We start from the raw sequence: 27,565 nt of genomic DNA, 5'->3' as shown, positions 1-27,565 counted from the left end.
TGCTAGAATTCATGATTGTAGGAAAGCATGTGTTGAACTAGTGTTGAGACTACAGTAGTCAGACAATTGAAAGTAGCAATTACGCTGTTCTAGTGACAATATGCTTGAAATCTGATGTAACATTGTGAAAATCTTACACAATTTTGCATTCCTTTATATTAATTCTGACCTTAAGAACGGGGAAGGCAAACCAAGCAAAAAGTCTGACAGTGAAGGGAAGATGTTTCCTGCATTATTCTGGTCTAGTTTTCCTAAAGCGCTTGACAGTAAACTAATGATTTCATGTGAATTATACAGGAATTTGCAGGTGAAGACACATCAGATTTATTCTTGGAGGAAAGAGAAACAGCCCTTCGGCAGGCTCAAGAGGAGAAGCATAAACTTCAGATGTCTGTACCTGGCATCCTTAATCCACATGAAATTCCTGAGGAGATGTGTGATTAAAAAATAATAATAAAACAAGTTACGCAGTTTTCTTTCTGTACAGCTACTTTGTTGTGATAGAAGAAAACAGCACTTGGATATTTGTTGACCAAAATGATGCCAATTTGTAAATTAAAATGTCACCTAGTGGCCCTTTTTCTTATGTGTTTTTTGTATAAGAAATTTTCTGTGAAATATCCTTCCATTGTTTAAGCTTTTGTTTGGTCATCTTTATTTAGATTTGCATGAAGTTGAAAATTAATGCATTTTCAAAGTAATTAATTACTTCATGCCCATTTTGTGGCTAAGGGGAAAATAGGCAAAACATAAGTTGTAAAAGACTATATTGCAAAATTATACAATTTCCTGTAAGAGTATCGATTTTTAATTTGGGATCATTTTCTTTCTAGCCTGCCCTGCAGTCTAGGAGAAAAGGTAATGAGTAAAACAGATTTAATTAATTGTTATGCAGAGGATTATAGTGCTGCATTTTTTTGATCAGTTAGCAGCTTTTTGGACTTGAGTGGTAAGGCTAGGCTACATGTATTTGCAAGTTGTATGGCAAGTTTGCAGCAAGATCATGTGCATATCATCCCATTGTAAAGCAACTTCTAAAGAGTATGGGAACACAGTACAGTTAGTTATTTTTACACAGTTCTTTTGTTTTTGTGTGTGTGCTGTCGCTTTGTCGACAACAGCTTTTTGTTTTCCTCAATGAGGAGTGTTGCTCATTTGTGAGCCTTCATTAACTCGAAGTGAAATGGTTAAAATATTTATCCTGTTAGAATAGGCTGCATCTTTTTAACAACTCATAAAATAAAAAAAAAAAACTCTGGCTTTTGAGATGACTTATACTAATTTACATTGTTTACCATGCTGTAGTGCTTAAAGAACACTACTTAAAAGCAAAATAAACTTGGTTTACATTTATTTTTCTTTCTTCGGCTTATTCTTTCATTGGATGAAAATGCTGTGATCGTATAAAGATTTGTATCCTGAAGGCATAGGAAAAGTTCTTTGAGGTCTAGATAGCTGTTGCTTCTGGCTTCCCTAATCTCAAGGACTTTGGCTATGCTCGAAAGTTAACATGAAATAAGTTGGGTTCTATTTGGAAGTACAGTAGCTGTTCTGGCTTACCTCCATGACTAAAAATATTCCATACTACATTGCTATAAAATGCCAGGAATAAGGTACTCTTGCTCTCTCTATATGGACTCTTTGTAAATTATTTCAAAGAGTTATGGCACTGTATCTTGACTAAACAAATGATACTAGTACATATTATTAATGAATATAGACAAGATCTGCAGTTATTTTTCTACCTAAAGTTTTGTAGTTAAATGATTTTCACAGATTTATGAATTACAGATAAGAAAAGCAAGCAGTATGAACACTAAGATGGCGTACAGTCTTGGCTTCCCATGTTTGTAATGTCTTTCCTCTGTTTTCTAACAGTTGGCATTAAAGTCTCCCACAGTTTTCTCCATTTCTTTGGTCTTGTAGTCTTAGGATTGGTACTGTGATGCAAAGTATAACCGTTCATGCAGAGCTATACAACAAGGTTAGACAGTTGTGGAGATGTTTTATGTAAGTTTGGATAGTGTAGTTAGTTTTGTACTGTACATTCATTTTGAAGTAGAAATGCATGAAGTAGCAGTGTTCATAGAGAATTTAGCTGTGACCAGAATGTTTCCAGTCTTAAGAACCGGTCTCATTCTGTTTGTGAACATCTCTCCATTGTTTGACTTAGCTGGCCTTAAAAAACCAAAGCTCCTACTGCTGGAACATCATTTATCACGAATACTGTGATTTGAAAGTGCTAAGCTGTAGAGAGAAGGTTCCTCAAACCCTTTATGACTAGGATTTAAAATATAGCCTACCAAAATGGTTAATTACTCTGCTAGATGCAAAATTCCGTTTTTGTCAGACTTGTGCTTTAAGCTTTTCCATGTCTTCCTGTCCCATTAAGTATGGCTTTCTGTTCTCGTAAGGCAGTATGTACTTTAATAAGCAGTTTAAAATACTTGAAGTACTGTTGAAGGACACGTTTGGAATGCCCATTAAAATTGCTTCTGACCAGGCTGAGTCGCAGCATTATAGAGCTACAGATTATCGAAAGCTGTGCAGACCAGTAAGAAATTAAAATGGAAATGCCCCCAGCAGCATGACTTCAGAATGACCATATCCCTATGAGTCACAGAACGAGATTAGTTCTGACATGCAGTGACATTAGCAGTACATAGAAAATAGTTTTTAATGAAAAATACATATTCACTTTTATGTACATCTTTAATGTTCAAGACTGAAGCAAGTCTGTGAGGCTCATGGTCTGATGCTAGCTAAAGAATTAAACCTGACCTACGCTTTCAAACAGCATCTTAAATGTATTTTTAAAAAGGCAATTCAGAGAAGAGTTGTTTCATTATTTTGATACCTTTTAGATGATCTAGTAAAAAAAATTTAACGTTAGTTTTCACTTCCCTTTTAAATCTAAAAAAAAACTGTGGTGTTATCTTCAGAACTGGTGCCTTTTGCTGATCTCTGCAGATGCTATAAAAATTCAGCTTATGCAGAGCTCTTGATACCATTAAAGACTTGGGGGGGGGGGAGAGGAAGGGTGTGTGCGTACTTCTAGTGAAGTTATCCTGAATGTGGAAAATAATTAAAACGTACAACTAAGAAAGTTCCAGATACTAGTTTGAATGCACACTCTGGAAATGAAAAGAAATTGATAAAAAGCATGAACCCATCATATAAATAACTACAACTTGTAATTATATGTAAACCAACGTTTACTTTGTGCATATTTCTATACAGATTTTAAAAGAAAAACAATAATTCTATGTGCTCTAGGTACACTCGTTAACAAAAATATTACAGGGTGTTTTCTGTGTTTACATGACTTGATTGCCTGTTAGCTGATGAAGACACCCCCAAGTACTTGTTTTAGGCTACCATGTGTTTGCTACTGTAACTGAAGCAGATTATTTTCCAAAGCATTTTAGGTTAGTTTTTTTTTTTTTTACTTGAATAATTTGGTGTGTGTTAATCTGGTTAAGTGAACTATTTTCCAATAAAGTTAATATTTATGCAAAAAGTTTTAGAAATGCTCATCACTCAAGGAACCTTGAAGAGTTACTTCTGATAGTTTTTAGCACTGGAAAGGCTGTGGGTTTCTTCATGGGGGGAAAAATAAGGAAAAGATGCTGCAAATGATGCACCATTAGAATGTGTAGAGGCCGACTAATGTGAGGGACTCTCATTAGTGCTGCTCGTGCCTCAGAGCCTGTCTGTCTCTTTAGATGAATGATTATTGACCCAGGTATTATTTGCTGAAAGATATACCTAGATTTTTTCCCTTTCTTCCTGGATGTGTCTTCAAATATAATACAGCAAAACTTAAAAAATAAAAATTTGTTGCCAAACTTGAGTAAAACAACATACCTCTCCTCCCTGCCCTTCATGAATGCACCTGTACATGATTTCTTAGGACTCATTTTTTGACTTTCACATCTAGGAGATGCTTGTTCCATTGTCCAAGGCTTACCAACAACATTCTATTGGAAAAAGGCTTAGCCGTTCCAGTTGATAAGGAAATCACTTTTCAGATGAGCTTTCTTACAGATATTAAGTATAATGCACCTTAATTACTTGAAGTACCTGAAACCACTAATCATTTATTGAGTGTGGGGGGAAGATCCTGTTTGTATTCTAAAAATTAAAAACAAAAAAAAAAACGAGTACTTCTATTTTCAGCAGTGCAAATACTATTGAAGGAAGCGGGTAATTTCAGATCACTTTTTTCAAGCCTCTCTAAATAAACTATTTTATAGTTTGTGATCCTAATGGGTAGCGTCTAGAGAAAGATGCTATGTCACAATGATGAGTCAAAAACCCTGGTGTTTCCAGGGCAAAATACATTAGATAATTGACGCTTTGCGTCAACTTAAACTTTGATATTGGCTGGATGACAGAAGACCTTTTCTACTACTGTTTGTATTGGAGGAGAACAAAGATGAACAACAGTGTGGTCTTGGGAACTTTTAGCTGGTTACAGCTGTGTACCTTTCAACTATTTCTTGCCTTTCTCTGTTTTCAGTATTTAAAAATTTGGGTAAGATTGCTTGGGCTACCTGATGGAGCTGTTAGTGTGTTGTAATTGGTTGCTGCTATGCCAGCTTGATAAACACAGGCAGAAATGTATACTTTTTAAAAATAGAATGTAGCTAATACAGCCTCTTTGCTAGCAGTATATTCAAGAAAACTTTCTATCTTATCCAATTAGAACTTGTACCTGCAGTAGCATTTTTTGTCTACATACATACCTGCAACGTGCCTGGTCTTGCAATGCTCTTGGTCTTCATATGTGTGTCTACCTGTGAGTGTTTCTTTATGCTGTAAGTGGGAAGAAGAAAATAGAGCACTTAAAAATAATAATAATAGAAGAAGATGGGGTTAAGGAAGGTACACTTTCAAAATTACAAATACAGATGAGAATGACAGAAGTCCAGAAGCTCAGTGACATTTGTATTTTCATTTCATTACAAGTTAAATAGCAAATTTTCAAGTCTCCCATCAGAATATGTAAAAGGGCCTATTTTTTTTTTTCTTTAATACCATTTAAATCTTGCTCTTCTTAAGCATTGTCTCAGTTTTTAAATAATACTTTGCAAGCCTGCAGGCATTTGTGGATCGGTAATTTCATGAAAGAGCATCAGGACCATCATTTTATTTATATATTTAGTCTGTGAACTCTTATCTCCAGAGCTCTACCTGTGAGCAGTTGGCTTCTTGGGTTAACTTCTTGCAACTGAGCAATCAGTAAAACAAATTTCTACAAACAGTCATAAATGCATGCTTTACAAGTGAAGAGTCAAAAAGAGGTCCAAATGTATGAAAATGTTGTGCACATACTTTAGAGACTTCATTTAAAGTTGAAAGATGGTTCATTTACTGATGGTACTGTCACTCATGCTGAGAACAAGAGATACCTGCTTTTGAATCAAGAGGATGATCAGTCATGTAACTACTACTTTATAGACGAAAATAACCAAGTAACAATTGAAACACACAGAGAGAGATTATCCCAGAATGAGGCTGGGTACAATCCTCAGACTAAATGAAGGCTTAGAAATAGAGTGCACAAAGCAGGCTAGGAGAGGCTGAAGCTCTCCAGAAAAAGAACAGTGGCCATGATCAGCCTTACCACCTGAAACTATAATCCACTTCATGTTTTTTTCTTTTGGTGAACAGTTATCTTCATCTTTCTCCTGAAGAATGCCAGGACTACAGTATTAATCCAGTGTTGGTACACAGCGAAGCTCATTTTGGAGAGATCATGTATGAACGTTCGCAAACTCTTCATCCAGTCCCAAGCTTGAATATAGTTTTACTTTTGCTCAGGTCTTGCATTTACCTTCAATTACTTTAGAAAAATTGTTTACCAAAGGAAGTAGTTCCAGATCAAGAGCAGCATCACAGTCAAGGGAAGGAAAGATGGCCTCCTGGGGATCAAACAACCTTGCAAGGATGGCACAGGGAATAAAGGCCAAGGGAAAATAAGGAATGAATAGATGAACCAGCAGCTGATGATCACTATCACCAACACTTACAGCTTCTGTTTGGAAGCTAGCATTTAATTTTACAACTGCAATTTCATCTTTATTAAAAAAATGAGACTCTTGTGTGCAGTAAAATGTATTTGGCAATGTCCCAAGTCTGTACAAAAGCAGGAGACGCTCAAGGTCACCCATATTCTTCTGTTGTATTCACTGATTTTGGCATGTGATACCATGCTTCAAAAGGCCCCTTCCTTGCGCTGACTCCAGTGTTTATGTGGCTGTGCAATCAGATCAAAGAGATGATTTGTCAGAAAAATAATCTTTTGAGATGTTTTAGGAGTTAATTTTGCATCCGTGATCAAATGGACTGCAAGGTCTGTATAAGGAAGGAAGAGGGCAAAGAGAAATGCAAGTTCAAATTAGATTATGCAGAGTGGAACTATATTTTCTATCAAAAATGTAATCCTTTTCCAGATGCAGAGGACTCGCATAAATTGAATAGCCATTGATTCTATCCACGCAAAATGTTGCTAAACGTTAAGGAAGCAAATAAACATGATTTCTTTGAGATACGGTGTTCATATTAGCTTGGTATGCCAAAGGCAAGATGTCTTATAAGCTTATCTTTGTACAGACCCAGCTTCTAATTACAGTAACATCAATTCCGATAATTGTAAGAAGTAAAAGGTATTCCAGCAAATACTGAAACTATTCAGCATATGACATATTTCAAAGAGAAATAATTGAAATAATCTCATAGACTCCTTGAGGGTAAACCAGCACAGTATCAAGTGAAAAAATTACACTATGCCTACATGTAACATAAAGCCTCTGATCTACCTTCACATAGATCTCAAACTTTGAAAACCGTTTTAGAGAAGCGGCTGGTGATGTCTTACTTCAAGCACAGGCAGAATGCGATTATTTTAGACTCTGGACTGCTCTTTTCCATTATACAAGTTTTCAGGCTATCTGAAGGAAATCACACAACCAAAAAAAGCCCTGCAGGGTTCAGTACATCTAGGAACATTGACTACAAGAACTTGTCTCATTTTGAAGCAGTGCTGTTCTTCATTGTCTTCGCTTAACAAACTGAACTTGATCATTGTTAGGAGAGCATTCTGTGTACGTGAGTGGGAGGTTACGTATACTAGCACTAGCATTGATATCATAGCCCCTATGCATATGGGAATCAAAAGAAGACAGAACTGGATTTCAGCGATGACAGACTCATATTTCATATTTCCCCCATTCAAGTCAGCCACTGAGGAACGCAATACAGCCACCATCTTTTTTCCTAATTCGCCAATTTTGATTTTACTGTCTACTAAACTACATATACCACATCTGCATTGCAGCTCTTAATAGATTTGTTTCCTTAATCCTACGTACGAGTCAGCGAAGCAGCATCCCTCGGAGCAATGCAGGAACTCCCCGCTGGGCGGTACTGCACCAATACAAACCAGCACGAAATGCTGCCGGGGCGCCGGCCTAGCGGGAACGGGCAGCCAAGGTACAGAACGGGATGCATGTTCCAACTGCACGGATTCGGGAAGACGAGAATGCGCGTGTGCACGGTTTCCTTTTTTTTTTTTTTTAAATAAAAGCTCTTTTTTTTTTGTACAGAAAACTGCTGCTCCAACAATTGTCTTCCAGAGGTCTGATACAGCAATTCAAAGTGTGACAGTTAAATGGTAGTTGTAATCGGCATAAATTCTGAAACTTTGCTTAGAAAAAGCATAAAGAACTTCAGGTATAGGATATTTTAAAAGATCTTTTCATGAAAATGGCGGTATTTTCAACTATTTACAGAAGCGGCACCTGCCATTAGACATCTATCATATACTGTCTACCAAGGTAGCAAACCCCTCTTTCAGCAGGAACAAGAACTCCGCCACACAGGAGGTAAAAACAAAAATAATAAAATGCAGTTATGTGCACGTAACAATACCGTAGCACTTCAAGTGTTTTATTTTCGGGATGCCGGGCTCGGAAGAGCTCCCGGGCGCCTCCCGGCAGTCACCTCAGCAGCCGCCGCTCGGGCTCCCCTCAGCAGGGCTGGGCGGGAAGGAGATGGCCGCCGCGTCTTCCTTCCTTCCCGCGCCCCGCCAAAGGAAAACGCCAAGAACACGTAAAAGACAAGAGACCTCCTAGCAATAGGAAGCTTTCTCGCGTCGCAGCGTGCCGACAAAGCGCTCGCTGGAGCCCGGCGCGACGCGGTAAGCGCTCCCTTCAGGCCGGAGGTCCCGAAGGGCCGCGGCCGCTCCCCCTCCACACGAGCCCGCCACCTCCCGCCCGGGCCGAAGCAGCAGCCTCCAGCTTGGCTCAAGAGTTTAATAACGGCGAGGGAGCACGGAGCGAGCCCGGGGGCTCAGCCGAGGCCGTCTGGAGCAGCGGGGCGGCGAGCAGCGCGGCCCGGCTCCCCCCTCACAGGAGGCGGGCAAGGCTCGGCGCTTCCCGCCCTACCCGGGGCGCGTGAGACGCCGCAACCGCCGCAACCGCCATTTTAGCCCGGCGGCCCCGGCTGCCGGCCCGGCCCCTTCCTCCTCCTCCTCCTCGGCCCGGGGGGGTGAAGGCGGGGCGAGAGGGACGGGAGGAGGGACCCGGCCGCCTTCGCCCGCTGCCTGGTCGGAAACTGCCGAGCTGAGCCCGAGCGCCCCGTCCCCCCCCCCTTCGCCGCCGTCCCCTCCTCCTCCTTCCCCCTCAGCAAAATGGCGGCGCGTGGAGCCACTGGGAGCCAGTGAGTGACTCGGCTTCTCCTCCCCGCCGCCGCCGCCGCCGCCGCCACAGGCTCATTTGCATTGATCAGCCGCCCCATCCCCCCCTCCCCGATCCCAGAGCGGCCCCGGCCTCTCCCCCCTCTCCCTGCCCGTCCCTGCCCTGCCCTTCCCTTCCCGCCCCCTCCCTCCCCTCCCCCCGGCTGACCCCCGCCCCGGCCCCCATCAATCATCAATCAGCAGCACCGAGCGGATCAATCAATGGTCGGGAGGAGGCGGCGGCGGCGGCTGCTGCTGTTAATGAACAATGTGTGAGAGCTGCGCCGAGCTGCTGGAGGTGTTAAATGAGAGTAAGTGCGGCCGCCCTCCCCCGCTACCCTCCCCCCCGGCGCTCCCCGGCCCGGCCCGGGACCCCGCGGTCCCCGCAGGGGCTGGCTTACGGCCCCGCTTCGCCTCCTTCCTCCTGCCCTTCCTCCTCCTCCTCTTCCTCGCCGCCAGGCTCGGGCCTCCCGGCCGCGGGGTGGCCGCCGAAGGGGGGACCTGCCCGTTCTGCGGCTCCCCCTCCCGCCCTCCTCCCTGAGGCCTGTCCCCGTGCCCCCGGTCCTCGCGTCGCCCCCGTTTGGCCGAGGAGCCCCCCCAGGTGTGTGCGTGCGGGGCCGGGCCGGGGGACGGAGCCCGCCGCCGGCAGCCGCAGCGGGGCCTAGCTGGCTCCGGCTCGCTGAGGAGCTACCCGCGAGCCGCTCCGGGCGCTGCTCAGCAGCTGGAGGCCGGGCCTGGGCCGGTCGCCTTTTAAAGCCGGCTCCGAGGGCTCCTGCCTCCCCTCGGCAGCCCGCCGTGAGTCGCGAGGCCGAGGGGAACGGACGCGGCGGTGGGCGCCGCTTCGCCACCGCCTGTGAGGGTTGTGAGGGAGCCGGCGCCCTGAGGAGAGCGGCCGGGCTCGGCATGGGAAGGGAATACTTGGGGCTCCGCCTCGGGGGTGCTCTCCTGCTGCCCCCCGAAGTTTCCCCCTGCACGGGTGCCGGCTGAAGAGCGGGGAGGGCCGGGGGGGCGGCACGGCAGGTGGCCCTCGGCGATCCCGGTCTCGTTCGGGGCACGAAATCCCCTCGCCCCCCCCGTAGTAGGCCTCGGTGTCCCTTGGAACCTGCTCGCGGATCTCCGCGGACTGCGAGGCACCTTCCTGCCTTCCTGGGCCGTCTGGGGAGCTGCTTCCTGAACAAAGACCCTAAAACGGTATTTCTGGGAGATGCCGAGGGATTTAATCAACTTGCCTCTTGAAGTTGGTGATTAGCGGGAAGTTTAGCTATCTGAAATCTTAAACGTAAACATTTTCCTGGTCGCACACCACCGTCGGTTTAGAAGCAAATCAGCTTCCAATAAACTGAAACACAGAATGCTTCCTAGAACGGTACCCGGGTAGAGCTTGCCTTCTTTCTCTTTTCTTTTTATTTAAAAAAAACTCTCGTGAGGCCTAATTGCATGTGGTATTTGTTCTTTGCTAAGATCTATCAGTAGATACTATGATAGGTGAGAGTTGGCCTCTTACTTGCTGGGGAAATATGATATTCAGCAGCGGTCAGCATTTTATCTGGAAAGCAAAAACGTGTGTGTAAAACTTTCAGGAGAGTCTGGAGATGGGAATAAATCAGATCAAAAGGTTAATACCAGAGAACTGTTGGGTCCTTAAAATTGCTTGTTCAGTTTACTAAGTTTGTAGTTCTTATATCTTGTTTTGAACAATTGTTGGGATGTTTACTTAATTTAGCATGTGTATCTTATCTTTCTCAACTGCAGAGGTAGGGAATATGTTGGTATTATAGACCAAGTGCTTATTTAAACAGTAGGTTCAAAATAGGTCTAAATTATCAACGGTGCGCCGATGACAACTGTTTGCTGGAAGAGATAACTTCAGTTGGTTTTGATGAGCTGATACGTAATCGCTGTTTAAACTTGATCAAGACTGATATATTTAAATAGAAAAAAAATGCAGGGTTAAACTTGGTATTTCAAGAAATCTCTGAATTTCCAGTATGAATTTATTTCTAGAACCGTTTCAAGGTACTCGGGATATAGGCACGTAGATATTCCATGTATCATAAATTGCTATAATACTTGATAAGCTATGGTCTAGATAATATAATGGATGGTTCTGTGTAATTTAAAATACAAACTTGCCATTTATGAAAAGCAAATTTGGCTTTTACAGCTAAATTTATTAGGGAAATTGTGCACCATTGTTATTGTATAATGAACTTCCAGAAATGCTGCTCAAATAACACTGGATTTAGTCTTCCATCCAGAGGAGCAAGGATGCTTTAAGAAAACTTAAACACTTCGTGTATGCGTTTGGATACTGAGCTATACCATACGGTGCATTGTACACCTGCATTCCTGCTATGAGAAGGATTTACAAGGGCGATATACTTTCTTTTGTAACTTCAAATAGTATTTTTTGTATTTATTAAGTAATATTTAATCTTAATGTACAAAAACAATGTCAGGCCTTGGTTTTTAAGGCATTGCAGCAAAAATGGAAAGTAGTAGTGAAGAATGAGGTCATGCCCAAAATGTGTGAGCCAGAGACTGCCAGCAGTTTCCTTTTCTGCCCGCTGAGCATTTGGGATTGCCTCTTCACTGAAACTACTGAAACAGTATTTTGAAAGAGGTCCAAGAAGCATCATCTACTTTGTTTTAGAAATTTCTTGCTAAACTAAATATTTTTACAGAGAGTACATACAGCCCTTTGTCTTCATTTGCACTAATGTTTACAAAATAATTATTTGGTATCAATTGTATGACAGGTCACTTAGAAAGTGAATTGACTAACAACTCCTAATGGATTGCGTGGAAAAAAAACACTTGGGGAGCTCCAGTTTTCTTCAGAAGAAGTTAGCAACTTGCAGAGGACAGAAGGATGGAACTTTGTGATTCTGCAAGCAGCTGGGCATATTTTTAAATAAGTATATTCGTTCCTGTAAACTGTTAAAATATTAATCCATACCCCATCACAGCGTGCAGAGCTAGAGCTTTTGTCTAGCAGACACCTTTGTGTAGGCCCAGGGTTGTCTCGCTGGAGCTCATTGCAAGATTCGAGGTTCTTAGGCCTGATTTTGTAAGAGGTAGCCAGCTGGTGGGCATACGTCTACAGTGTTTTCAAGTGCCAGGTGAGTTCCTGTGGAATCAGAAAATTAGTTTAAAAATGTATTTTGTTTGTCCAAAGGGGTGTGTGTGTGTATTTAACACAAAGTTTCATTACTATACCTAAGCATGACAAGCAGGCAGTGTTTTATGGAGAGAAGCAGCAGTGTTGCTTTTTTTTTTTTTAGCATCTTTACTATCAGCAGTTGATCTAAGTATGAAACCCAGTAAGTTCCCTGATCTTGAGGATCTTTCCTGAGAAGTAGTAGCAGTTTCACGTTACGATTTGATCCAAGAACTCCATGAAGCACAATGTCATCTATGAAATAGGCTTTCAAGCAGTTTTTTGTATTGCAAGATCTGTTGCTCGCTTGAATGGTTTAATTTCTTGCTGAGCACTCTAAGTGTGTTAGCATCACTTAGTTTTCCTAGGCAGGGTTTAATAGAAGTAAAGTCTACGTAGAGGGTAGTCTGATTTCTGAATTAATCTTTCTCAACATAAACACTTTAAGTAGCCTTATTTTATTTTTATTTTTAAAGTCTAAGATAAGGGCAGTTACTTATAAAAGACTTAACAGATTCTCATGAGAAGGGCTCATTTAAATGTACTTGCTTTCTACGGGAAAAGTACGTAGAGGACGTCATGTGCTTTTATGTTAATTTCCAGCATCCTGTATCCTAAAATGAACCCTGGTATCAATACGCTGTACATTCCTTGGTTTCTTTGGATGCCAGTTCTTGTTAGTTTAGGAGGGATTATATTGAGTTTCATTTGTTCTTCAGTAATATTTACGTTGCTGTGCTGTCCAGAGGCCCTGATCAGGATAATTCTGTTTTGCTAGGTACTATGCAGGTATTCATATAATCATGAACTAATTATTCGTTAACTCAGAAAATACAAAAATGTAACATAAACATGGATTTTTTCTCTCTCAAGTCTCTTACACCACAGTGTTGCGGGTCACTGTGTCTCATGGCAGTGGTTTCCAGGTATCAGCAAAACCATTCTATCGTTGGACACCTACACAGCCTTCACTTAAAAGTGTGGAGTACGTGATGCTCCTTGATATAGGTGTTAAAGATTGCTATTGTGTGCCTGGGACTGCCTTTTCTGAGCCTGAAGTGGAAATCTGAGGTTCTCATACTGGTCCTGAGTCAGCTGCGCTTGTAATCCTGGCTGTGACATGTCACAGAGAGCCTCGGTTGCCTAAGAGGCTTCCCTGTGGGACCACAGCGGGTGTTGATGTATGTTGACTTAAAACTCCATAGATGGTTTCAGTTTACATTTGTTTTGTTCTTTATGTTTGGTTTGTTTTTATAGAAGGTTATTTATTTATTTATTTATTTATTTATTTTAAAAAACCTACAACAAACCAAACACCAGAAAGAACACCAAACTTGGAAAATAGGTTTTGGTATAGAGTGGCTGTCATGGTTTTAGGTAACATTGGCAGGCCTAGGTTATTTGCAGTTCTCTGGTTCTGGAAACTGAAGTGTTATTCCCAGTGTTCTGCTTCTTCAGTGATTGCCTCTTTAGCCCAACTGTTTTTGTCTAGCAATACTGAAGCCTTATAAAATCTGTTCACATTGATTAGTAGAGACTTCTAGATAATATTGGTACACAAGCTTTTAGGCCATATTTGTCGTTATGTTTTTTCTTAAATATTTTATAAATCATTAAAAAAAAAAACCACCAAGCACAAGTGAGTTTACTTAAGCATGAGAGATGGATGTAACACTGCCCATGGATGTGCTACTGGAAGTACTGCTACAGATTTTAGTCTTCTGTCCATCATCACTGTTAGCTAGGCTGCAGAACTCCTTCCAATCTGATCAGGTCCATAAAACACTTGAGATACTGGAGTGTTTTATTGCTATTTGTATAGTTCAGGATCACCCTTAATTTGGATGCTGAAGATGCTTGAACTGACTTCTTGTCACGGAATCCTGGCATGTGGAAGGTACAAAGAAGAGACTTAAAGGTGGACTCATGATGTTTACCATGAGGTAGAAAATAAATAAATATATTCCGGAACAGTGCGTTGTTCAGCCTGATATTTGGACTCTGGAGAGGATGAATATTTTATGTTGTAGATGCATGCATCATGTATTATTTTAGATAATACATATATTTTATAATAAGAATATCACAAATGTTGCATTATAAGCATCACTTAGTCGGTAAGAGCTACTGTTGGGCAAATGGCTGCCTGTAAGCTTTAGTATCAATTATTTGACTGCCTGTAGGTTTTTGTGCAGATCTAGAGTTTTATTGGACTATTTGACTATGCCTATTCATCTTGTGCAGGACTTCAAGACAGTTGCCTCTGCTGCATCGTGCCTTTATTTACTTACTTAAATTCTAATTCCTCAATGTTTTTATGTTCAGAACCTTTGCAGAGATTCTGTTGGGGAATTATTGGGGTAATGGCCCAACTTTACGATGCTAACCTAAATCTTTGCTTTCTTCCATTGAAGAAAAGCTTTATAATTTGTTTATAAACTTTATATTCACTGTCTTCCATGTTTACTTTTGTCTTTGATGCATTTAAGGGGATGAGCAACCAGACTTAGAGGAAAATGAAAATAACTTCTTCATAGCAGTATTTCCCAAATTGTAGTTATCATGGACTCTGGTGAAGTACTACTCCAAATAAATCAGAATAACCAGAGGAAAAAATGAGAGGAGGAAATGATATCTTTTTAACTGTGAACTGTTAAAGCAAAAGGGAAGGTGACACTAAGATAAAGTAGTTTTTACTTCTTGTTTGTAATTGCAAGGCACTTGAAAGATAAACTCTGACTTTCATAGCTGAAAGGCTTCTATTTTTAGAGAGATATTTCAGCTTTTGTTCTGTACGGTGATTTTAGTTCATGCTATTTGATGTGATTAAAAATGATTTTGTCCTGAAACTTTTCCTGTTCAAGCTGCCGAAGACTGGTTCTTTCTCATTGCTCAAGCCGCTTGATCACTGATGCTGAAGATTAGTTACGTAAATCCCATTCTGCTGAGTTTTGTTGTGAGTTATGGGCTGTTGACATGTATTTGCTGAGATTTTTCTCTTTGTGTATAGTGAAATCTTATCGTTAAAGGTTAGGGAAACTGTAGAAATTGACTTCCTTGTGTTTGTTACCATCTGTCATATTAAGGAAATTCATTTGTTTGGTTATACTAAAGGTTCACAAGTTTTGTGCTGTAGGTGCTCCCCCCTTCATACTATTGGGCATACACAGACTTTACAGTGATTCCTGCTTAGTTATGTGAGTAACTTCAGTGGAATTCAAGAAAGAAAGAAAAACTCTTTCCACCTCTTACCATTTGACTTTTTAAAAAATACTTGAATAGTGTAGAACTTGAACTTGTTTCATTCCCTGTGAAAACTTCCCGTTACTTTTTCTTTTGTATCTTTTGGTGCTATATGGCGCTTCCTCTGCAAGGGGAGTTTTCAAGATGGGGAAATCCCAAGCAATTCCTGAGACATGTCCAAGGTGTTGTGTTGTAGTCTGTTCCGGATGTTGTCAGTGCCACTTCTTGGGGAGACCAGCTGCTGTAAGTGTCCTCAGATGCTCAGGTGATGGGGAGCGCAGCGGGACACTGCCGGTAAGAGGACGCTTGGGCTGGGAGCTGTGTGCTGCGGCTGGGGGGGCAGGACCTTGGAGAGCAGACGCAGGCCCTATTTCTCTCCGCCTGGCCTGCATGGAGGTGTTGCCTGGGTGTTTGGAGGACCAAAGGTTTTGTTTTCTCTTGCATAGAGGGACTTATATAGCCTCAGGGGGATTAGGAGACTTCCTTCTAATTTGTAGAATTCTTTTTTGTATATTTTTCTGCCATGTTAAATGGTAAGACACATCCCTCCATTGTTAGTACCAATTTTTCTTTTTGCAACTTTTAACTCCTCACTACTTTGATTTCTTCATGTCATCTGCCATTTACTTCTGTCTTCCTGTGTTCAAGTAGTGTTGAGTGAGAAGAGCAGGTCTTGTGTCCTGCAGTTGTGTTCTGTAGACAAGTGACGAGCAGTTTGCAATTTGGCATTTTAGAATTTGAAAGGGGAAAGCAGTGTCTACTGGGCTCCTGTTAGTTCTTGTATTTTCTACTTGGAGTATTTGGTTTCACCTAAGTACTTGATAATATTCCTACTCTGTCCAGTGCCTCGTCATTATTGCAACCATTCTATTAGCTGTCTTTCAAAGTTGTTCTTTTTCTGTCTTCATGATTTTTTCCATTTCTCAGTTTTCCGTTCTGCTTGTCTGTATCTCTTTCTGCTCTTCTCTGTCCTCTACCTTGCTTTATCATCTTCAATGTTGTTGTATACGTATAGTTTTGTCCCTTCATGTTTCACTGTTTCCTTTAACAGTCTTCCATAATAAATTTTTCCCCTTTCCTGTGTTCTCTTGACCACTGTCTGCTCAGGTCTGATCTGGAAAAGATGAGAAATTACCAGTCAGAAGTTTCCTGTGGATGGTGGAAGTGCTACAGTGGTGTCTTGGTGCTTCCAGCAAGTTCTGCTAAGTCTCCTGCTATACAGAGCAGAGCTTGCTAGTGAGGGAGATACAGATTCTCAATGTGCGTGTGGAATGGCTTTTGTGGTGTACTTACATTTAAACAACAACAACAAAACATTATAAACTTAATTTTTCTATTTTTTTTTCTTCAATTTTGTGCAGCAAATTGGTGGTTTCTATAATCTAAACTCTGAGAAGAGGTGAGAAGCCATTCTTTTCACCCTGTGCTTTGCACAGAAATTGATTTGCAATCTGAATGCTGAACGTGAACATGCAACTCTCAGGAACTCTGTCGTTTTCTTAACACTTCATTAAAATACCCAGCTTATTTGTAGTTTTACAAAACTTTACTTTGTGAATTTTCCAGATCTGGTGTGTTTGGTGAAAGGTGAACTTCCTGGGGAAATCTGGAGCAAAGGAATTACTGCTATTTGTGGATTATATTAGAAGAGAAAAGGCTTATCCTGTCTATCTGTACGTACTTCCATGCATGTGTGTAGAAGTCCTCTGGGAGATTCAGTACTTCACCAACTGGTTGAAGAAGTTGAAACTTGTTGGAATAAGTCCATATGGAAAAAATGCCTTTGAGTGTTGCTTTTTTTAGCTAATTTGTAGAAGGTCTGTAAATGACTTTGTGCCTCAGTTGTCTTGTTGTCAATCTCTACATCTGCATCCACACAGCAGATTGGTTCCCATCTAGGAAGTGAGTGGCAAAGTTTTAGTAGTTGCTGTTGTTTTTCCCTCTCACCTTACTAGATCAAAGTAGCCTCCAGTTCATTGCACAGTTTTATTAACTGACTTGCACTTGAAATTTTTTAATCTATGTAAATCTATACAGAAACAGGCAAAACTTGTGTATGAAAACTGAAGTGGGGCAGGGACTTGTGGTGTTAAATATGGTAGCCAAAAGGCTAGCTCTGTACATCGCTGTTAAGAATTGTATAGTTTCCTAGAGAATGTGCTATTTCCATATGTGCTGTGCTGGTGAGCAGGCAAGGATGATTTCTTGTAGCTGCCTTTTAGCAGGTTCATGAAGAATAACTGAAGCACTCAAGGATTCTGCAGGCCTTGAGAAAGTTTTTTTTTCCAGCTATGGAAGCACATCACTTTTAATTTCTCGTTTTGTGTAAAACCAGCATCCTTGAAACTTGAAGTATTTCTCTACGTTCACAAGAGCAGACGTTCCACTTTTTAAGCTGCAAGTGGATTTTTCTTGAAAAGGCAGTCTGTTAGCCACGGAAGTGTACCCCTGGACAAAAACCATGGTTTGAGAAGTTGTGTGAGATTAGTGTGAGTGCTTTGTGCTGTATTGTGCAGGGTTTGCTCTCTCAGGCTCTATATTGTGCTTCTCAACCCGTTTGAGGGGAAATGGGGAAATTAATAATTTTTCATGAGAGCTTAATTTAATTGTCAGGAAACAGTCAGTTGCCTGTTTATCAGTCTGTGACACATGACTATTAAACTGCTCTGAATTTGTTGCAACACAAACCCTTTATTCTTACCACTACTTAAATTGTTGTTGTTTTTTTTTCATGTTCATGGTGTGGGGAGACTGGGCTGAAAAACTAGACTTTTCCAGAGTTCTCTTCTTCTCTTTGTCTCAGTTTTTGGCAAATCTAGTGATCAGTTTTCATTCTAAATTCTCTGAGCATCAAGAAAACCGACAGCACTTTCTCCTACCTCTATACTCTGTGCTTGGAGGAGCTATGAACAGTGCTTGAAATGGGCAGTGGCATGTTTGCACAGGAGGCCAGCTCCAGAAAAGCAGTAGAAGGGTCAGGGTATCAACATCTACTGGGGAATTTGGGACATCATGTCTGGGAAAGGCTTGCATAATACGTTTTAAGCCACCCTTTTCCATCGCTTGGTATCACAGTCAGGAGGTGTATGGTGGAATTGCATCCTACACTACCAGGCATCCATTGTCACAAGTCCGAGCAGATGCTTGCAAAGTGGGTTGGCTTTTAGGTTGTGTGTAGCCATATAGATTTGACCTGTGTGCGCTTGCTGATACTTGACTTGCAAAATACTTGATTATACCAAAATGACACCTGTAAATATGTCTTCTGATGGGAGTGCATGCTGGTTGCAAAACTTAATGCGGTCTTGGAGATGTTTGTATAGACCACAGACATTGCCTTTAGCAGTTTTTCGTTTATTTTGGACTACTACCTTTAAGAAAAAAAAATCTGCACTGCACTAGCCAATAAATTGCTGAATATCTGATGTTTGAGTGATTTATTAAATACCGATTATTTAGTAAAAGTGACTAAAATTTGAGCGTGTGTTGGAAGGTTGAGGGGAGCAACCTTGCTGCTTGCCGATCCTTTCTCGGTATTTTATTTTCTCTTCTGATTGAGGGTTGCTTGTGTCTGGTTTGAAAACAACGCCTTGGAGTTCAAATATTCAGCAAGCTGCTCTTGGGCTTTCTGGGGAACTGCCTGAAGCTCTGATAAATGTGCAGTGGGTCATTATACTAAACATTCTTATCTCATTGTTTAAGCAGGCTCAAATATACTTTGTAAGAAATAAATTAATATTTGTCTCTCAGATTTTATCCTTAAAAGCTCAAGAACAGTTATTAGGTGCTTTTGTTATAAATCTGTTTGTAAATGGAGATGGATACAGTTGTGGGCTCTGGCCTTTTTTTCTTCTTGTGGGGGAAAAGCAATTGTTGTTTTCTGTAACTGTTTCATAGCGTGCCAAGTAGTACAGCTAAACTAATTTGCAAGGTTCCCTCTTGAAAATAGAATGCTTCCTGGAGTACTAGTTATAATTTTTGTACTCCTTGTTACTTTTAATTAAGACTAATAGAAAATTTCTTTAGCTTTGGGAACCTTGTTCATGCAATTACATTTTTGTTCTACTTGTAAAACAGTTTGATAAACTTTGAGATCAGTGTTTTTACTTTAAAGTATTTTTAAAAGTTTCAGAGCTGGGGTACATGAAGAGAAGTCATTCAAAACCACAGTCATTCCAGTTGTGATACTATTTTCTAAGGTAATGCTATTAAGAAGAAAGAATGCAAGTAGGTACTTCCACTTTAAGCTGGAGGTAAGCAACAATTTACCAGAGCACTCATTTCAGCATTGTCAGTGTCAGCCCTAGCTTTGAAGTTTATGTTGGAGTACTAAGTGATCTGCTAGGAAAGACTGGTTTTACGCTATAATTTTCTGATCCTGAATTGATTCCTTAAGAAACTTAAAGTGGGCATTGTCAAATATTTATGATGGGCAGTCTGACTCTCTGCATGTAGTGTACGTTTAGGTGATGTAAAGCAGACCTGGTTTTATGGGAATGCTGCTTTAACTGAGCTGTTGTTTTTTTTTTTTTTTTTTTTCTCTATTAAAACAAGAGGAGTAAAAACTTTAATTTGAAGATGTGCTCTTAGAACTGTAACATCTTATTGGAATTTAAAGATAATTTATGACACTGAGTTAAAACAGGACTCTGGAATAAGACTTAAAGAAATATAATTTTTTAATAGTTTTTTTTCCTCAGTAATGTATAACTTACCTTTCCCTGGAGAAGCAGGGGCAGATGAAAATCCTGAGATAGCGGAAGTACAGTGCACAGGTCTCTTCATAGACATCTTGTGTCTGACACGACCAACATATACCCTTACATATGCTCATAAAGCCTTCTGGACCCAGGCTTACCCGTGCTGTGCCACCAGGATATTGCTCCCCTCCCTTGGGCTTCCATGGAAATGTAAGAGCTCGGACACTGCGCTGGGCCTCTGCAGGCTTTTGGCAGTGCCAGGGTTCTCCCGCCACTGGCATAACCCAGCATGAATTGTGGATTTCGTACTCCTACCTCGTCCGGGTCATGTTTCGATTGCTAGGTAGTACTGCGTGGATGCAGTGTCTGGACTTTGAGCTATGGCTGACTCCGGGAACTGTGTGGGTTCACCACCACATAGTGTCTTAAGCTTTGCCGTGGCTGAAAGGTGCGGTGCTTCTCTTGGTCTGAGTTGACTGAAGCAGTACAGTTGTGTTTTGTGTTTCAGGTGGTATATCTAATATAAGAGTTTATCTAGGTGATAATTCATCCTCGCTGTTCTGGGTAGAACCAGTTACAGTGTCCCGGGTAAATTATCCACTGATAATCAAGCTTTGACTGCATTAAAAATAATTTCATGTGGAGCTGTTCTCAGAAGCAGTTGCTGTGGCATATTTGCTTCAGGCAGGTGAAAGTCACATGCTGCTCTGAATAAAGACAATTGTTGGTTTTATTAAAAGTCTGTGGCCATTTTAAAAGGGGCATTTTAACCCAGAGCAATTGTGAGCTAGCACGTGGAAAGCTTCATGGTGGCAACACTTCTGAAAGATGAGAATCCTTAAATTTCATACAGCTTTTCAATGTCAGCTTCTGCTGTTTTGCTCCAGACTGCCTTAGCATTTTACAGTAAAAGGAAAATACACATTTGCTGGAGAAGGTGAGGGAGATGGAATGGAAAGGGAAATGTATGTTAAGTGAAGAGAATGAGAATCAAAGATAAAATAACTTTGTGGTATTTGCAGGGAACCAGGGAGATGCCTAAAGATAGAAATTACCTAAGATCAGCTGATTCGCCCTGTTCTGGTGAAGCTGTGTCTTACAGGCAGTCTGTCTGATGAACGTACCATGGCCAGTGCTACTCTGTGTACCTATGCTGTTTGCTGGAGTACGCAATTACAATAAAACCCCTAAGGCCTTCTGAAGAAGGGCTGTGAGGAACCACACCGCATAACTGGGACTGCTTTTGGGAGCTGCTGGGGCACCAGCTATAACTGCTTTTACCATATGCTTTTGCACAGCTTCTGTATTTTCATTCCCAAGAACAGACTGTTTAGACTTGCAAAACTTTCTCGTATTTCTTGAAATTGCTTTTATGTTTAAAAGTATAAGTGTCTGACAGTAACTTGATCGTGGTTTGTTTTTCTAAGGAAATGAGACTTTAAAGGTTTGTTAATTCCTATCTGTAAGCTACTATGTTGTCTCTGTACTACTTGCTTTGTAATCTCTGTATTACAAGTTTGCAGGAAACAACAAAGTTGGAGCTTTTATAAATGTAAGAAATTTAGAGTTAGATTTAGACTTAAAAGGAATTCAGGTACGTTCTGGGATGGAAGTGGGTATAGTTACCGGTATGTTATGCTGTAGTGGTATGATGAGGGGGGGCACTGACAGCTCAGTGTCATGAATACATCATAGAGGCACTCAGGAGCACCTTAACCATATATAATTTTATAACTGCAGTATTTTGAGTGACAGATCTGATTTTTCATGCATGAACCCTGGCACTTGAACAATATTTCTAATGCTGAAGAATTAACTGGCTATTTTTAGATAATAGTATATCCTTCGTAGAGTTCCAGCACTTTCTGATTATGTATATCCAGTCAATATTCTGAGGAGGTTTTATTTTACGGAGACACTGGAATGGAAAGACTTTTTTTTTTTTCCTCACTGAAAAGTTACGGGGAAGCATGGACAGTTAAACTATTGCCGTTGAACTTCAGATTGACACTGTCCTTTTATGTACTCATCAGCAATGGCATTGTAAAGGTCTAGAACTCTTATGAATAAATTTAAGGCAATCTTGAATCTTTTTTAATAAAAAAGGAGGAATTCCAATTGTCAAAGGAGAAAGGGAATGGGAGAGGCTAAGCTCTGGCTGTCGTCTGATTTACTATCAATCGTAAACAGAACTCCAGCAAATAATGAAAAACATCTCAATGCATGTATGTATATAAAATATTTACTGGTTCAATTCGAACAATGGGAATTCTATACAAGGTTATGTATATATATTTTTGAAGATGAGTATTCTTGTCCTAATAGTATTTTGTTTAGTGTGTGGCTCTCATTTCCTCTATTTAGTCTGTATTGGGAAACAATTTCTGAGAATAATGTCCATTCTGAAAGTGATCTATCCTTTTCCATGAGAAGCTAATATCATATGAGGCCTGGGGGAAGGGAGCAGAATCTGTATACAACCAGAATGTGTTACAGGTTTGAATGTGTAGGAATTGTAATTTTACTTAGTGTTCTCTGCTTACCTCCTACTTTTTAGTTTTGTTTCTGAAAGTAGGGAAAATACACTTTTAAAAATTATTATTTTTACTTGCCACTTGGTTTTGTGCTCAGTGTGATAAGTGACCTTTGGATATAAGATATTCCTCACAAGTCTAGCATGGTGGTTGTCCTTGAGGTCTAATTACAGTCTGTTCCTCTAGCTCTGAAGTTCTTGCTAAAAATGCACTTATGACCTGAGCTTCATTAGTTCACAGTTGAAGTTATATTGTCCCCTTCTTTGCAGCTTTTATATTTTTCTAATCTACTGTAATGTTTTAGTAGCTTTATTAATAGACTTTTTCCTTGTTTGGGAGATGGTGTTTTTTTCTAGTACTGTAAAATACCTTTACCAAATCACCCTATCATATATCATTTGTGTTTTCATTTAAGGCTAGCAAAGTAAAATGGGAAAAAGCAACAAGGAGATTCTTTTTTTCCTGCAATGTGTTAAATTTTTACTTTGACCATCATGGGTTTTCACCTCTTGTGGTGAAAATGGTCTTGAATAAACCATTATGTTTTAAGTAGGTCTACTTTTTAAAAATGAAGTATCTGAAAACTATGCCCTAGAGAAGATGGTTTAAAAAAAAAAAAAAAAAAAAAAGGAAACAAAAAAACTGAGCAATTATTATTTTGGGTTGGTTAAGTAGCTTGATTCTTTATAGCGTGGTGTTACGGTGACATAAAGGTCTCTAAGCCGTCTTGCTGTAGTCAGTGAAATGAGACGTTGCAAGTATGTAAAAAGACACCATTTCCTACAGGGTAGTTGTAGAACATTTGGCTGGAATTTACCTACATACCAATCTTTCTTCTTTCTGCTGGTTAGCTTTGTCTCAGATTGATCTGTTTAAGGCCTTCAGAGTTCAAGTTTTTCCCTGCTCTAATAGTAACAGTATCCTCAGATTGTTCACCTTTAGATGAGCAGTACTGATGGGCAGTTGTACTGGGTGGGATAAGGTGAAGTTATCTTCGTTGTCACTGAAGGTGATCGCTTCCCTCAGTCTCATGGTCCTCATGCTTTCCTTCCCAGCCCCAGCACCTCCTGCTGATGAACTCTGAGGGCTTGGTGGTTTACAAAGCTGTCAAAAAAAAAAAAAAAAAAAGAAAAAGAAGAGGATGGTTTTTAGTTAGATGGATAAGTTGGACTTGCATGGTTCTCTGTTTGGGTTGTTGGGTTCTTGCAGGAGTGGTGATGGTTGTTGGGAGTAGTTGAAATGCACGGCCACAGATGCTGTGAGTAGGGTGGACTTGGGGACTGGGCTGTGCTGATTGTGAAACTGTATCTAGAGCAGGGAAAAGCTGTCAGTGTGGGGGCAAGTTAGAGGAAAAAGGAAGCACTGGTGGGTGAGAAGAAGGTCTAAAAGGCTTTAACTGAGAAGAAAAAATTGCTGGAGCTAATCCAAGGAAGGAGCAGAAAGTTGAGCTCTGGGAGTAAATTAGAGAAGTTATCTCTAATGTTCCTGGCTTGCAAGAGCTTGGAGAAAGAAGCAGCCACTGGACACAGTGGGCAAAGAAGCTGAGCCTAGGAGCGGAGGGCCACTACTGAAAGAGTCACTAAGAGATCATGGGAGGACAGGTTTTAAAGCTCTGGAGCCCATACTGTTAGTTCTCACTGAATTCTTCATTTGGGTCAGTGTAGGCAGTTTAGAGTCAGCCCTGTATTCTCAAGGAGACCTCGCAAGTCTTCCAATTCAATAGCAATAGAGGATCGTTGTATTTTGATGCCTCCCTTTCAAGTAGGGAATTTATAACATAAGGTCAGTGTTTCCAAAAATTTTCATGGTCCAGGTGTGCTTCCTTTGGGTTAAAACAGGCTGCAGCAGGCAGATTTCCCCAAGTCTGTTTAACCCCAGGCAGAGGCTGCTTGCCCGTTTCACAGACAGCACGTCCCACTGCTCGTTGCTTCTAGGCTGCAAAGGTTGGGTACTCAGGACAGATAGAAGGAGCGCCCAGGGTGCTACTTTGACATGCTTCTGCTGCTCTCAAAGCACACAGGTATGCCCACAGGAATCACTTCTGTACGTATGAAACTAGGAAACAAGGGAAGGTCTTCGCCACCAAATCAAGTTGCAGGAAAGGGGATTGTCAGAATAAAAGTTTTTCAAAAAGTTTGGTGATTGTCAGTGCTGGGTTTGAAACACTGGAAGTGTGGGAGACGGGATACAGCAGATTAATGAGGATGTAAGGTATTGCAGGATGCTTGAATATGGGAGAGAGGAAAAGGATGTGCTTTATTAAAAAGCAGATGAGTCTGTTTTATCTGTTGGCCCATTCAAGATAGATGAAAACGAGCTTGAAAGGTGAGAAAGATACCATTTGGAAGTGAAATCATATGCAGCAAGGGAGTCCTTTCAGAACTGACTAAACCCAAGAAATGCACAGGAGCAATGAGTGCAGTTGCTTTTATTGCTTTTCTATCTGCACTTTTTTTTCAATAAAAAGTGGATAGAAAGGCTTCATAAGCGATTTTTGCTGTACCTCAAACTGCATGTGGCCCTGAAGGGAGGTGCTGTAAATCAACGAGCATCCCCAAAGTTGATATTCAGAATGAGCCAAGAACTACAAAGCCTAAGATTTAAGTTCTGGTTGTGATAACATAAATCAGCTCAGCTGAGAAGTGTCATTTCAGCAGAGGGATAAAAGAGCTTCAGTTAAGGTCCAGTAGGAGAAGCCCTGCTGGATGTGCCACTGCCCCTTTTGGTAAGGGCATTGACTTAGGTCTGATGAAATCCACTGGGAGTCCGCAACCTCTGGTTGCTTCTGTTCTGAGCTTCCTGAGTACTTCCAGGAGCAAGAACAATGCTACAAAAGTACAAAAAAAAAAGTATAAAGCCAAACAAACAAAACACCAGCAACACAAAACATAAGTATGCATGTTGCCACTCTATTAATTAGCAATGATTAGTGAATAAGACCAGTTGGTCTACATGTGAGATGTAGAATGTATAAGCTTTCTACGAATACCCAATTTCTCCTACTAGTGCACATACCTTTACCTTTTTTTTTTTTTTTTTTGAGCCAGGTGCATAAGCTTCAGTGTTCCGTAACTTTTAGCATCTGTACACTTCACGTGGCAATTCTAGCTGCTGCTTTGGAGGGACCAGTTTACTTAACTTTGTATACCTTTCTTAAAAGGAGAGGGATTTGGAAGTGTTCCCAACTATCCCAGAGAAAATGCTGCTCTGGAAGTTGGGTGTTAGTGACTTTTTAGAGCGTATTTTTAAGCAGGGAGATGTGGGGAAGAGTCAAGTTTTTATAGATGTAGCAATGTGTGTGCGAGACTGTCCAAGTTAGAAATAAGCTCACTGCTACTGAGTTATTGTCAGAGGTTTTTGTGTCAAGTTTAAAAGAACTCATCTTAATGAAAAAGTTAACAACATTCAGAAAACCTAGGTTTTATGAATGTATGCTGAGTAAGGTGATGGTGTTTTTGGTGCTACTTTTGTTTTGTTGTGTCTTTCTGTTGTAAGATTGACCTACATTGTTTGACAGAGTTGTTGATATCTTCAGTGCTGAACTTTGGCCTTAGAGTCAAGTGTCTTGGTAATTTGTGGTGTTTAAAATAAAAAAGTATTAAGGGATAACCATGTGGCCATCCGCTTGTCAGTTTCGTACCTTGCCCAAGTGTTATGGAGGGATCTTCAAGGCCTACTTAGAGTGAGATAGAGGAATGAGTTCTGTCACTTGTAAGTATCTCCTGAGACTGTTTTCTATGTTTGTTTAAATTATTTATATAATATATACACACATGCACACACACGCATATGTAACATCCTTATTTCAAAAACAATATAATTATTTGTATTGTGTGATTTTTCTGAAGTGGCATTCTTCTTAAGTTTACTCTCTGATCTGTGCCAGCAGGATTTCATTAGCTTTAGTTTTTGGAAACGTATATTGACAGTTCGCATAGGACCTTGCAAGCCTGATGCTGGGCAGGAGGTTGAGGCAGGGATTCTGCAGAGCTTTTTTTCTGTTTGAGAACCTTTCCCACAAAGCTTCCTTGTGAAGGAGCTTTGTAAGCACGTAATGCTTGAAATTTCATGTGAAAGGTGGAAATGAATAGATTATTAATAAATGGAATGGTCAACTTAAAAAAGAACCTTGACATTTTCAATTTGTGTAGTAATTAGAGAATTGTAGAACCATCAGGAAATTTAGGGCAAGGAGCAAATGGGAATTCTGTGTTGATAGTTGGAGAAGGGTATGTGGCCAGTAGGCAGAGTCCAGTGCTCTAATACATGTAACTGGTTGATACGGAATTGGAGGTGTGAACTGCTGATGTTTGGCTTATGAGAGGGTGTAAACATTTTTTAGATGAAGGTGGAATACGTGATAACTCCCTGAAAGTTTTTGGATTTGAATACAGTACAAAACTGTTCTGGTATCTGGCTCTACTAAGTGTGGTAAACGTTCATCATTTTGCCAATTAGTGGTTTGTTACAGTTAAATGTCAGTAAAGTCATGTCTATATTTGAAAACAATAACCAATAACTTAAGTAGTATGAACTGCTTTACATGTAGTTTGTACATCTGTTCTTATCGTGATAGTTTCTTTTTCCTGGCCTTTATCTGATCAGGAAAAGGAAGTGAAGGTCTCATGGTCATCTCAAGATGCATACTTTTAAAATCTGGGAGGAAAAAAAAAGGCTAGTGAGTGAAATTATTGAAGATTCGTATTTGAAAATGCACAGTAGCTCCCAGTGGGGCTTATGAAGAGTACTTTATGCTCAGCTGTCTTGTCAATTTAGCTATGTAGATTCTTATATAGATTTAAAAACCTTTCTCTGCGCATCCATTTCTGAAACACTTGTCTGTCCCTTTCAGCTAAGGAATGAGGCATTTTTAATCAAAAGTATGTGATTAAGGAACTTGAAAACTTTGTTTCTACAGTAGAGCTCTGTGGAATTATAAATCACACAAGTTGTCCCTAGTTACTATCATTTCTAAGCTTTCCGTGCTTGAAGAGGTTGCTGTTAACCATTAGTACAGGGTATTGGATTAGAGGAGGAGCTGTTCTGAATGACTAATTTCCACAGCAGTGTCCAATGTTACCACATAATATCTGTTTTAAAGTTAGTTGCATTGCAACTTTATTCCTGGTTACCGAAGGCAAAAAATAGGTAGGTTTGGTTGAGAACTTTAGTTTCCACTATGAAAAGA

At 40.5% G+C, this 27,565-nt stretch overlaps 2 protein-coding genes and 1 long non-coding RNA gene across 17 annotated transcripts in view; 2 read left to right on the top strand and 1 right to left on the bottom strand.

The window, feature by feature from the left end:
* The window catches only part of XPO1 (exportin 1), a 39,054-nt gene extending 37,701 nt beyond the window's left edge, over positions 1-1,353 (top strand). For 4 of the 5 annotated variants that reach the window (XM_035322430.1, XM_035322431.1, XM_035322429.1 and 1 more), the window contains one exon: positions 298-444. In XM_035322430.1, the coding sequence (XP_035178321.1) occupies positions 298-444 (147 nt within the window). Of the gene's footprint in view, positions 1-297 lie in introns of all 5 variants that reach the window. The other variant, XM_035322433.1, reaches the window with a different exon arrangement.
* Positions 1,354-3,197: 1,844 nt separating this feature from the next.
* On the bottom strand, positions 3,198-8,435 carry LOC118164732. 2 transcript variants are annotated; one of them, XR_004749633.1, is made up of 2 exons: positions 7,936-8,435; positions 3,198-4,818 (listed from the first exon to the last, which is right to left on the bottom strand). It is a non-coding gene; the product is annotated as an uncharacterized LOC118164732 (long non-coding RNA). The 2 variants fall into 2 exon arrangements; XR_004749634.1 differs by having other exon boundaries at positions 7,944-8,435.
* Positions 8,436-8,684: 249 nt separating this feature from the next.
* Positions 8,685-27,565, top strand: part of USP34 (ubiquitin specific peptidase 34) — a 131,187-nt gene continuing 112,306 nt past the window's right edge. For all 10 annotated transcript variants that reach the window (XM_035322425.1, XM_035322427.1, XM_035322419.1 and 7 more), the window contains exon 1: positions 8,685-9,051. In XM_035322425.1, the coding sequence (XP_035178316.1) occupies positions 9,009-9,051 (43 nt within the window). In that variant the 5' untranslated portion in view covers positions 8,685-9,008. The remainder of the gene's footprint in view (positions 9,052-27,565) is intronic.

This window comes from Oxyura jamaicensis, chromosome 3 (assembly GCF_011077185.1).
Source record: "Oxyura jamaicensis isolate SHBP4307 breed ruddy duck chromosome 3, BPBGC_Ojam_1.0, whole genome shotgun sequence".
NCBI lineage: Eukaryota > Metazoa > Chordata > Aves > Anseriformes > Anatidae > Oxyura > Oxyura jamaicensis.
The sequence above is the reverse complement of the archived record's forward strand: the minus strand, read 5'-3'. Positions and strand labels throughout refer to the sequence as shown.